Source organism: Nothobranchius furzeri, chromosome 2, assembly GCF_043380555.1.
Source record: "Nothobranchius furzeri strain GRZ-AD chromosome 2, NfurGRZ-RIMD1, whole genome shotgun sequence".
Taxonomy (NCBI): Eukaryota; Metazoa; Chordata; class Actinopteri; order Cyprinodontiformes; family Nothobranchiidae; genus Nothobranchius; species Nothobranchius furzeri.
In genome coordinates, this window is record NC_091742.1 from 19,846,872 (window position 1) to 19,859,023 (window position 12,152).

The 12,152-nt window shown below is 43.3% G+C and overlaps 1 protein-coding gene across 17 annotated transcripts in view; it reads right to left on the minus strand.

The window, feature by feature from the left end:
• Positions 1 to 210: 210 nt before the first annotated feature.
• The window catches only part of LOC107378159 (neurexin-3b), a 455,269-nt gene continuing 443,327 nt past the window's right edge, over positions 211 to 12,152 (minus strand). For 14 of the 17 annotated variants that reach the window (XM_054748395.2, XM_054748389.2, XM_054748394.2 and 11 more), the window contains one exon: positions 211 to 2,667. In XM_054748395.2, the coding sequence (XP_054604370.2) occupies positions 1,676 to 2,667 (992 nt within the window). In that variant the 3' untranslated portion in view covers positions 211 to 1,675. Of the gene's footprint in view, positions 2,668 to 5,751; positions 6,336 to 12,152 lie in introns of all 17 variants that reach the window. The other 3 variants (XR_011516660.1, XR_011516662.1, XM_015948231.3) reach the window with 3 other exon arrangements.

The window sequence follows — 12,152 nt, forward strand, 5'->3', positions numbered from 1 at the left end:
TGATTTACATTAAAATGAATGAACACTAATAAATTTAACAATAAATAATGACATTAAAAAAAGGGACAAACTACCAGAACATAATGTCGTATAGATGAGACATGGATGAACTGTACAAAAACAGACAGAACAGAAAAGATGCTGACATCACAGAAAATTTAAAAAGCAGAAGAAAAACAGTTGTATGTAAGTAAGGTGCCAGCACAGGTCTCCAAATCCACCATAATCCATCTTTATTCATCTTATACTTTTTTTTTTTATCCCCAATAAAAAAATAAACAAAAAGTTACTTCAAAGGAGACAGGTCCCTCACACAACATCTGTGGGAGGTGTTTCCTGGTTGGCTAGCTGCTTTAGATGGTCAATTAGTCATGCAACTGAAGAGAAACACCATCCAGAGAGACTAGACTTCTTATCTACCAAGACTAACTCCCTGTGCACATCATTCCTTCACTCCAGGACAAGGGGGAGAAGCTTTTTGTGTCATGTTGCTACAGCAAAAAATACCAAGTCAGATCTTCTGTCCGCACATGAAAATGATATAAAATGAAGAGAAACTTGAGTTTTGTGTACAATATCAACCCCCCAAAGCACAACGGTTAGATGTAATAAAGCATGTAAACATTTTTTTTTTCATTCTTGACCCAAAAAATGATACTTAGCTGTAAGAATACGCTGCCGTAGATTTTTTAAACTTTTTCTTTCTAGCCAAAATTTTTGTTGACCCATTTTTACCACAACATGTAAGTAAATGTAGAAACAACTGGACACAAACTGAAATGAAGGGGAAGGAAAACACTGCCAAGGTTTTGAAATGCTTGATTCTGAAAACCCAAAGAATAAAAAAAGCACAATGCATGATCCTTTTCTTTTTTGCTGGGATGATTTGCTCTTGCACGATTGAGCACCATTTTGAATTTGCAATAACAGAGATCCAATCTTTGACACAAAAAGGGAGCAGAATATTGTTCAGATGAGTGTTCTACTCCTGCTGAGCAGCCGCTGTCTAGTCAACCCTGACTGTTGACTACATTCTTCAAAAAACAGATTTAAAGTCAACAAATTAAATAAATAAATTAAAAAAGTCAAACAAGGTATGGAAATACAAAAGACAGCTCCTAGCACATACTTTACCTTTTGTCACGTCCATGAAAGCTACATTTAATGAACCATTTGAATAGCAAAATCAGGTTTTGACTTCCTACTTTTCCTGACAATCGTGGTTTCTTTGAGGTGTCTCCCTTAAACAGATGCCGGCACCACGTCACATACACCTCACATGCATGCTCAGAATGACCAGAAATGACAGTGATCATATTTTACAGGGTTACAATGGACAAGGTCATCAGAACTCCAAGGGTTACACACCTCTTCACAGTCACTTGAGGGTCATGTGGGTGTTGAGTGATAATTCACGCTGCCAAATGTCTCTAGCAGGGACTCTTTAAAAAAGTCCCCATGAAGTTTTACTGCATTGTCACTTTGTAATGCTTACAATAGTAAGTGTGCTTCCATAAGCCAAAGGTTCTTTTGCAAATGATTCATTAGCTCCGTGAGTCTTTGTTTTCTCACAAGATTTAGTTCTTTGTAAATCACAGTTGCCAATATGGTACTGTCAAAATGTTCATAACTTTGTTCCAAAGAGTTTATTTATATGTTGTGAAATGACTGATTTCTATACATAATATTCCTTGTCCTTGTCTTTTGGTCTCTTGTTACTGGCGCTGCCTTTGGCGCTGCCACTGGGTGTTTTATCCTTCACCACCGCACCATTGGTTTGTGCTGAATTGCTGATGTAGTTGCGTGTTTCGTCCACCTGGTAGGAACCCTCGTCTCTATTCCTGTACTTGTACATGGCATAGAGGAGGATGAGGATGCAGAGGGCTGCAGCTGAAACAATGCCCACAACCATGCCCGTGGTACTACTCGATTCCCGGATCACCTCCGATACCCCCGGCGGTACTCGCCTCACCACACCAGGGACTGTGGGCAAGGCGGCAGGTACTGTGCGAAGCATGGGCGAGGTGATGAAGGGACCACTTGGCTTGGTGCCGTCCACATCAAAGGATGTGGGCAGGGGCAGCAGGACTATGTCCGGCTGCGGGGGTTTTACCTCGCGATTGTCCATTTTCCCTGCGGGAAGCTTGGGCGGTGTGTCCGAGGGGGCCGCCACTGGTGGCATGGCCCGGATGTCAGGCAGAGGTGAGGTGGATGTAGTCCTACCTGCCTCTGAGGCTTTGCTAGGCCTTAAGTCCTTGGCCTCCCACTTGGGTGCGAGAGCTTTGTAGCCACCTTCATAGGCCGATGTAGTCAAGGTCTTATCTGTTACCAGGGAGAAGGTGGTGTAAAAATCTTCATCGTCAGTTGGGGGCAGGCTAGAGTCGAAAGCTTCGCCAGAGCCAAACCCCGAAATCACCATGCCATCATCACCATCATCATCATCATCATCATTATCACCATCATCACCACCATCACAATCATCGCTGCCTCGGTCCGGCAAGCAAGGTACCCCCGCCTCAGTGGCCATGGCCAAGGACTCTTTGGTGGTGTCGATAATGGTGAGGACAGGGCGGAGGGTTGGGGGGAAGGGGATGAAGGGTGAACGGCTGGATACAGAAGGGATGTCTATGGGGTCCTCGACTAGAATGGGGATGACTAGTTCCCCTCCTGCAAAGTGAAACACACAGAAGCAAACGTCAGGGAACAGATAGTAAGGAAGTAAGCGAGAAGCAGATGACCACCGAAAGAATCGGTGAACAAAGAACATAAGAAGCAAAGCTCAACTCAAGGAGGAAATGAACAGAGAATAAAAAGAAAGAACAGAAAGGTACTGTACCAGTGCAAAAACAATAAAACTCAGAACCAAACAAGACCAAAACTCAAAGAAAGCAACAGCCATAAATAAAGTATACATTGCATCAAAAGGCTTTGAGGGACGCTCAAGGGTGAGCCACGAGAAACTGACACCTCACATTAACTCATACAGATCCTGCAGTAATCGGCATAGTTATGCTCTATGTGCAGCCTGTTGTTCGTGATTTAGGGTGCCCTATTTCAACCTAACTAGAGATTCTATAAAGATCTCCATAGAAATGATCTCTTTAGGCTTTTATGAGGCCAGTTTTATTAGTCTCTTTAGTGAAATCCTTTTTGGCCCACACAGAAACTGTGAGCACCAGAAGACAGATAAAACAAAATGGAGGGTATTAAACATTTGTATGCCATTCAAGTACTTGCCATTGGGCTTGAAAAACAATTTAACTTAGTTTGAAATGAGCAACAGTTTGTGTTGAACAGTGGCTGCTCAGACAGGTGCTGTTTAACCCTGCCGACCTACACGGGCCGATAAATACTTACAGCTGCTGCATCATAGAAGAGAAAAAATACATTTAGGGGTTTTCCACCAAAGAGGTTCCAGGGCTAGACCAGAGCTGGAGTTCGGTGTCGTTTCAAGATGGTTCAATGCAGCGGCTAGTTTCTGACAGCCACAGAGGCCGTGAACATTTTCATTTGTTATCTGTCTTTTTGAACCCCCTTCCACTGCTAATGAGAGTGTTTTATTCATTTGTTTATTGCTGTGGTCTAGTAGATAGTTTTCACTAGTGGAAACAGAAAGAACTGATATTAATGTAGTTCTGGTAAAATCCTGGATCTACCCATTTTCTCTGTGGGGTTAGGGTTAGGCAAGCAGGGCCTTGTGCATCACCTTATCTCTACTGTTCAATTTATTTAGTGCTTTTCAAAAGACAGAAGTTCTTCAAGGATAATCTGTTGTTCATTCACACTTTGGTGCTAGTGAGCTGCTCTTTGTAGCCATGCCTGTCTTTGGGCTACTGACAGAGGCGAGGTCTCAGGCCATCACCTTCGTAGGCAAGACTGGTGAAGTATCCTGGCCAAGGACACAGCAGCAGAGCAACTGAACCCACTCTAATGCCACCACCACTGCTCACTTTAACTGCTTATATCTGAGATCTAGGTCTTTGGGTCTCATAAACATCGGTGAGTGCTGGAGCATAGATGGTGGCAGGGGGGTTATGACAGATCATTTGCTGCTGTGGCCCCCAGACTCTGGAACTCTCTCCCCCGAGCCTGAGATCAGTGGACTCAGTGGTCTCCTTCAAAAAGCAGCTGAAGACTCACTTGTTCAAGCTGGCTTTTGTATGACCTTCTTCACCACTCTCTCTTTATTCTGCTCTCCCCACCTATTCCACCTTCCTCAGGATCCACTGATTTCTCTCTTTCCTGTTCACTCTCTCTCTTTCCTATTCACACTCTCTCTCTTTCTTAACATTTTTCTTTTAAATCACAATTGCCTATTTTTGCTCATTTTAAATATATTTTTAAACATTTTGTAAATGCTTTTTTATATTTTTACTTTTTGTTTTGTTTTTGTGAAGCACATCGTGATTTTTATCTTGAGAGGCGCTATAAAATGATATTTTCTTCTATCTTCTTCTTAAAGGCTCGCCCTGTAACAGGAGGGGTGTAGGTTCCCACCCCACTCAGTCTGTTGCAGTTGTTGTGTCCTTGGGCAAGACACTTCACTGGTGGCGATCGGAGTGGTGATGCCTGTGTACGGCAGCCTCGTCTCTGTCAGTGGACTCCATAGAAAATGTAGCTCATTACTAGCTGTAGCAGTGTGTGAAATTAAGTGTGTGGGGTGAACTGATTTTGTTGTAAAGCGCCTGAGTGTGTGTGTGTGTGTGTGTGGGGGGGGGGGGGGGTGTAACTCTAGAAGGCCGTATATAAATACAGGCCATTTCACCATAGATGGACCTGTTAATTAAGAGCTTTGGAGATTCTTCTCCCCCACGCCAGACCGCAATCACTAAAGACGATTCCCCGATCTGTTGGTCCATCTCCATCTGAGGCACTTTAACTCCTTCACTCAAGGTGCATTCTGGCTCTCATTTCACCTTCTTCCAGGCAAGATTCTCCTATTTGGAGGAACGTGACTCATCTTGACTGCTTTACACTTCGCTGGAACTGGTTTGGTGGAAAAATGCCAATTTTGTTTTTGGAATGAAAGAGATCCAAAGTATGTTTGTTATTTGAGCTCTGCTCTACAGTTGGAAATGGTAAATGCTTTCTAGAAACTTGTCCCTTCTGAGGGCATTTTTGCTTTCCTCTAGAATTAGTCGGCTCCCCTATTTGCCCTAACCTCTTGCCTTTTGACCCTACAGTTACCACAGTGGCACAAAGTCACTGGGCAGTTCTTTGACACCTGAATGTTTGCTGACTGGTTCAAGAGTCTTGGTTTCAGCAGTCTTCTACTTTTTTGACCAACAAACACCATTTGTTGCATTTATTTATGTCTAATTCATTTTTTATTGGCTAGTTCTGTAGTTAGTCTGAACCATTCAGATGCCTGTTGAAGCTGCTTTTCCTCTTGCCAAAGTGGCTTGTTTGGTTTATCTCTCTATACATTGCCAAGGCTCACAAACAGGGCACTATAAAAAGATGCAAACCCTTTGGAACAAAAGATGAAGAAAAAACACAACGAAAATGAAGGAAACAAACTAAAGATTAAAAAAGAAGAAAAAAAAACAATTCTTAAGGCATTGCAAAAGACTTCAGAGTTAGAGCAAACATCGGAATGAAACATTCACAAAGTAAAGCCACAGATAAGATATAGTTAACCAGAAAAAGGATTAGTAGTAAGTAGAAAAAACAGCTCGGAAAATCATAAAAGCCTCAAAAATAAAGACAAAAAGGGAAAAAAAAAGGAGTTTGAAAAGGAAGAAAGCATACCATCAGTTTTGTCAACTTACATCAACAAATTGCCCGCATGATTTTGGCAGGAAGAAAACAAAAATTTACAAAAGAAAGTTGTGTAAGAATGCCTTTGGACAGGTTAGATTCTATTGAGAAGTTATATATGTTCTCCTTTTTAGACGGGATGGTAGGCAGGAGGCAACAACACAAACATCCACACATCATGACATGAAACAATCTTCACCATTCTGTTCAGGAGATCTTCTGATTTTTTTTTTTCAGAGTCGTCTTTTATCTTTATATATATTCATAAAATAAAATATGTACATCTAGAATTTCTACTTCAGTTAGTAATCATCCACGGAGCTCTAAAGCCTGATCGGGTCTTTGAATTTTCTTTTGCTCGACATTAACTTGTTCATCTGTAATGAACAAACAACAGGCGACTGTACAGTTCTTCGAGTGTCTACGTAAAAGGGGAGGGAGGGAGGTGTGAGACGGGAGCGGGACCTATGAACACACTAGGAAGGAAATGACATAGATGGGGGTGAACGTGTACATCAGTTGCCATGTCCATGTAAAGGCGGCACGAAGCGGTCGGGCGGCATTAGAGCTTTTGGCTGTAAGGAAGGGATGGGGACATACAAACAATGAGCATTTACATGCCCATCTACAGAAGAGAACAGCACTCTCAACACTGACAGTTTTTACAAACCCTAAGCTGCAACTTCTTTTGCCATGCACAGAAATCCACTGATTTGACCCAAATTTCAGCCAGATAGCTAATTATTAACAGTCGAAGAGTAAACACCAGTAAAACTATTTTTTTTAAAGTGGTCTTCTTTGGAGGACACCTTTCTTTTTTCTCCATGAAAGCATCGATCTCAGTGCGGGTGCATGAATTTGTATTGAAACACTGAATGAATCATAGAGAAAAGAGGAAGATTGGATCTAATCAGGGGAGAGAATTCATCTAGACACTGGCATTAGTGATCCTCAACAATTTAGCAGAATTATTTTTTTTAAATTGGACATTTTTCATGAAAAAAAGACACGTTTACATATATGTGTGTTGACATATATGTAGAAAAAAAGACAAAACGGTTAACAAGCAAGAAATAAAGAAAAGGCATTAAAATCTCTCACACTATCAGAGATGAACAACCAGAAAGCACACACTGAGGCAGACGAAAAGGGGGGGAGGGGACAGTTTATAGGCAAAGTGTCACCACCTTTGTGTAACTAATAAAAACTTGTTTATTATTAGTTACATCAATACATTTCTCTTGTTAGTATCTTTAAACACGAGACAGGGCGTGCAATCTGGATGTACGTCCGAGAAAGGGAGGGAAAAAAAACAAGATGTTTTTCTTTTTTCTTTCTTTGAATTTGAGTTCCGCTGTAAGAAGTTGGGTTAATGCATGCTTAAGTAAGTTGCATTTAGGGAAAGTAAGGTACAACAACAATACAGCAAGCTGGGTGGGGGGTGGTGGTGGGGGACACAGGTGAGTTAGGGAGAAAAGGGGAGGAGCTTAATAACAGGGCTCCACCACCAATGGCTGTGGGGTATTTCCTTAAGCAAACCATTCATTGGCAGTGAACAGGTGCATCGTGGGTGATGTATTGCCAACATTAAGTGGCGTTTAGGCCCACCACAGCCACGGATTAATCAAGAGGCAAAGCGCTCTGGTAATTAACGAGCTTCCTTTTGGTGAAACGTTGGGATGCTTTGTGCGACGCGCATAACCAACAGCCTTTGTTTGACAGGTTAACATCTGGAGTTCCACAAGAGGGCGCAGGTTGGTGGGTGTTTCTAACTCTGGGGAGCGCGCATTGGTGTTCTTCAGGTTTGGGTTCGTCCTCTCCAGGCTGAGCATTTACCTGCTAAATAAACAGCAGCAGGCCAGAGTGGCTGATTCCCTCTCAGGCTTTATCTATCCAACTCTACTCTAGTTCCTTTATTTCTCATCTCCACAAACAGCTTTCGGCAACTGTTAGCTTTACACTGTATCAACAAAACGCTTGGATGGGAGGGGGGAGAGGGGGTGCACGTCGCAGTTAGGGGTCTACAGTAAAGTCAGTGCAGAGGACCTTGATGTTTTGGTAAACACTTTAATCCTGGCTAAGCTCTCGCACAAGCGTTGCTGCATATCTGAGGCAGACAAACACTGCGGTTACTAATGGGTTTGCTCAGACAGATTGAGTTTGTTTTCAGAACTCGTCGAGATGGATGAGGATTTTCCTCCAAGCCACTGCCTCGCCGGCTGATAATTCTTCGTCTTTGCCTAGAATCGGTTGCTGCCGGTGGCTCCTGCTTTTTCCTTTCCTTTTCAACTAAAAATGAGCAGAGACTTCCAAAGAACAAGTGCGCCTTTTTACCATCTGACTGGCCTTTGCATCAGTGAGCAAATCTCATTTATAAAATTAAAAACACGAAACGAACTTCAATTAAAAGCCCTTCCTCTTTTCATCCCAGCGTGTGTGAAAGACACTATCTGCTGCAGGCCTGCGTGGCCTTTTGAAAAGAAATTGAAGTAAATATGGAAACTCTAAATGGCTGATTGACTACCTCAGCAACTTTAAGGCTACAGAGGCAGAAATCTCAGAGCAGCACTTTTCCTTCACTTTGCTGTCCTCCCCCCACCCGTCCCCCAGTCTGATCCCTGTGTCCATCTAGCGTTTGCTGAGACCTCAGAACGCTGATTAATCCTGACGGCGTGTGAGGGATTTGACAACACTGCATCATAAAAGCAGAGAAGTTGGCGCACAGGCCTCGGCTGCAGCTCAGGTGAGTCAATGGGATTTTGACGCAGCAAATTGTGGATGAGTCAGTGGTTCTGGGACCCTGAAATTCCATTGTGGTTTGTTCACATTGTGCCTGGAGACCTGCTGTAGCAGATTCATTCACCTCCACCAATTACAGGTGGATTACCGATTACTAGAGAGCCAGCAACACACACATTCTCCATGTGGACACGCTCACAGAGACACCGAAGGGATTGTGTTGGTGTGCTGTGCAATGGCTGAGCTTTCTAAGGAACATGCACCCCTTTACCCCATTAAAATGTCTTATCTCGCCTGTGCACACCCTCGGACAAAGGAGCATCTCAATGATGGTCATTTATTTCCATCCTAAAAGTTGAGCAATGCACCATTAACAGCTCCGGAGGGTGTAGAAGGATGTTGTACGGATGGAGGAGCCACCTCTGGCCGGATGAAGACCTCTCATTTGGAAAGTCCTGAAGCCATAGGTAGCAGCTCCTAATCCATCACCATGGTGCCGACTGACTCTACAGCCGTCAGGCAGCAATTTAGCGCTTGGTGGAAACGAGTCGACTGTGTAACCTTTAAACTAAGCTCTGCTCTGTTTTGAAACCCTGATTGACCCTAACACAATACCTTCTACTTCCATTCTCCATACATGATAATGCAGAAATCATCCTTCAGTCTAACGTGAGAAATGGATCCCTAATGTTACTCATCCAAGGCCAATCAGATGAGGAGATACATTCATACCTCCCATCTGTTTGATCTGCGTTCTGCCTGATCAAAAGCAAAAGTAACCCCGGCTTTCCACGGGAGCCGTCAGCAGCACGTTACTGCAGCAGCACGTCATAGCTGCTGATAGGAACCGCTGTGGTCAACAGAACCTTTTCCACCGGAGCCGTCGGCAGCGCGAGTCGGCCGCGTCTCAGGAGCAGCATGTCGCGGCCTTTACGCGCCGGTTCTATTTTCTACGCACGACGCCTCTGAAACGGGTCAAGTTCGACATTTTTGGGGAAGGAAAGACAGGAAATCGGACGCGGAAATGGAGAGAAGCTACCGGGATTTTCAGAATAAAGAACGTACTGCCTTCCGGTTGCTTTACTTTTAAAAAAGGTTACTAAATGTGCGTCCCCGTGAGAAGTTATCATCTAGCTGGCGGTCTCCTTTGTTTTTCAGGTCTGTATTGGCGATTATAAAACGGACAGAACATAAAACACAAACCATGTTGTAGTTTTTTCCTGCTTGTTGTTGTGTTTACTGACTAAGTCACTCGTGTGACTTTGTGCTCGGTCGGTGACAGCTGCTCCCCTGCTGCTTCGCGTCTCGTGGGAAGGGCCAAGCAGCAGCTTACGCGAGCAAGACGTGCTGCTGCAGTAACGTGCTGCTGACGGCTCCCGTGGAAACCCGGGGTAAGGGTGCCCGCTGGACCATTTATGGCCTGTTTGGTAAAAACGCCGCCGTTGTACTTGACTTACACAGAATGCAAGTCACCCTTGAGGAAAATCGTGTTGCTAGCTTTGAAACCAGGTGGATGTTTGTTTACTTCAGTAGTGATCTTTCATCCTTGAAGCACAGCAGCATACAGCCACATGCCATGACTCTGCTTTCCGTCCTACTAGAGTCGATCAACCCTTTAAAATCCCATCTCTGTTCGCCATAATTGCACATTTAGAATATGTTTTTATTTAAATCTGTGAAAATCAGACTTTTATTTCAGAAAACGGCCCCGATGGAACTCTAGCCCTTTGCCTCATTTAATATGCATGGAACTGGGAAAATGCAAATTAGCCGTGCCTCGACTTCCACGACTCGTCTGGCTGCGGCTGCTCTGACTCCACTCAGCTCGGACACTTTTTACTCTTCAGTAATCAAACAGCTAATGAACCGTTGCTAATGTTATATCAGCTTTATTCCCCGTCCCTGGCTCTGACAAGTCCCAGTCTGCTAGATGGCACGACTGGTTCCCTCGGTATGCTACGCAGATACAGCACACCAGCTGTAAAGTAACACGTTCACAAACTAACATCTGTGCTTCGCCACATTCTACTTCAAGTAATTCTTCAAACAAACATGTGGAAAGGCAGATTTAAACTAAATATTTAAGAAACTTCCAACTGCTGTAAAATGGAAGTAGCACACCAAAATAAAGATGTGAGGACGAGGAGATCCCATATCTCACATTTTAGAGTCCTTTTGATGGTGAAAAGGTGTGGGGTCATTAAGTCATGGATCATTTATCAATGTGCAGGAAGAATTCAGACAAGAAGATTGGTAAAAAATTCATGATTGAACCGTGTCTTACTATCAAAGAGACTCGGAGACGCTAGACAGCCAGCTGGTATTTATTTGCCATTTATGCTATCCTGAATATGTTGTTCAACACTGTCACATACATGACTGTCCTTTTGATGGATCCAATATTTAGTTGTGTGTGTATTCATTTAGATTCACTCTAAACTCTTTATTTTAACATAATTCGTTTGCTGCATTTTAAACATTCATAGTAACATCTTCCACAAATGTGATGAAATAGTAACATATTTCATCATCTATGTTATGGTTAAGTGTGACAGAAACATAGATTAGTAATGAGGTGGACCATCACCCGACCACCACCTGATAATAACTCAGAGTGATTCATGCAAACGCTATTTTATTGTTAATTTCATATTACACAATTACCTAATTCTAGTTTATTGCAAAGTCAAATAGCACCAGTAGGAAGTTGTAGCATATCCTGTGCAGACTGGAGCAGTAATCGTGATATTTCTACCAGATTATCAACATATTAACAATGCAAGGGTTCATAAAACAGCATTTGCATGAATTTATATGATTTTAATGGCATTAAAGTGTATTTAAGATGGCTATAAGGACCAGTGGAACTGGCCTCACTAAGACTAACTATCACCTTGTCAAACTAGTGAGAGTTTCCAGATTTAGCTCTAGTGAGTTTGTGACTCAGCTGCTCAGAGTCCTGTAAGGTTTCCTTTGACAAGGTGAGACAGAACTGTAACTAAGACTAAAATGACTTTTGAGGATTTTGCGCATCTGTCTGGCTGCTGCGACTCCTGGCCCTTGTTGAAGCAAATGAAGTTGATTAATAATATCACCTATTCTTTTTAATGACATCAGGTTCCTGCTGTGACAATTATCCACACCTATGGTTCAGTGGTCATAGAAAAAACATTTATTTGGGCTTTTTCTGAGCCGCAATAACTCGATTTAGAGTTAGCCAAGTAAATTCCTCCTTATATCTACAGTTGTACGAAAATGTCCAGGTCATAGATCAGAGAACATCCCGGGATCTGAAAACGCACCCCGTCTGTTTGCTCTCTTGTGGAACTCACGTGGAGGAGGGGGGTACAGGGGTGGGGTCAGGGTACAGGTGAGGATAAACAGGTTTACTGAACACAGGCGACACCAGCAGAAGACAAGCACAGACGAGACAGACTGTTTGGCAGACGGAGCTCTGACAGGGAGAGCCGGCACAAACACGAGAAGATGCTACGGGGAACACAGGTGGGGTTTGGACACACCATGTGTAGCCCCCCAGCACGCACACTGACATGTAATAGAAGCCAGTGGAGGGTGGGGGTGGTTAAGCCTGAGATTTATGGGCAGAGAAGAAGCAGCAGATAAAATATGGATGCCAATCATGCAGAAAGCGA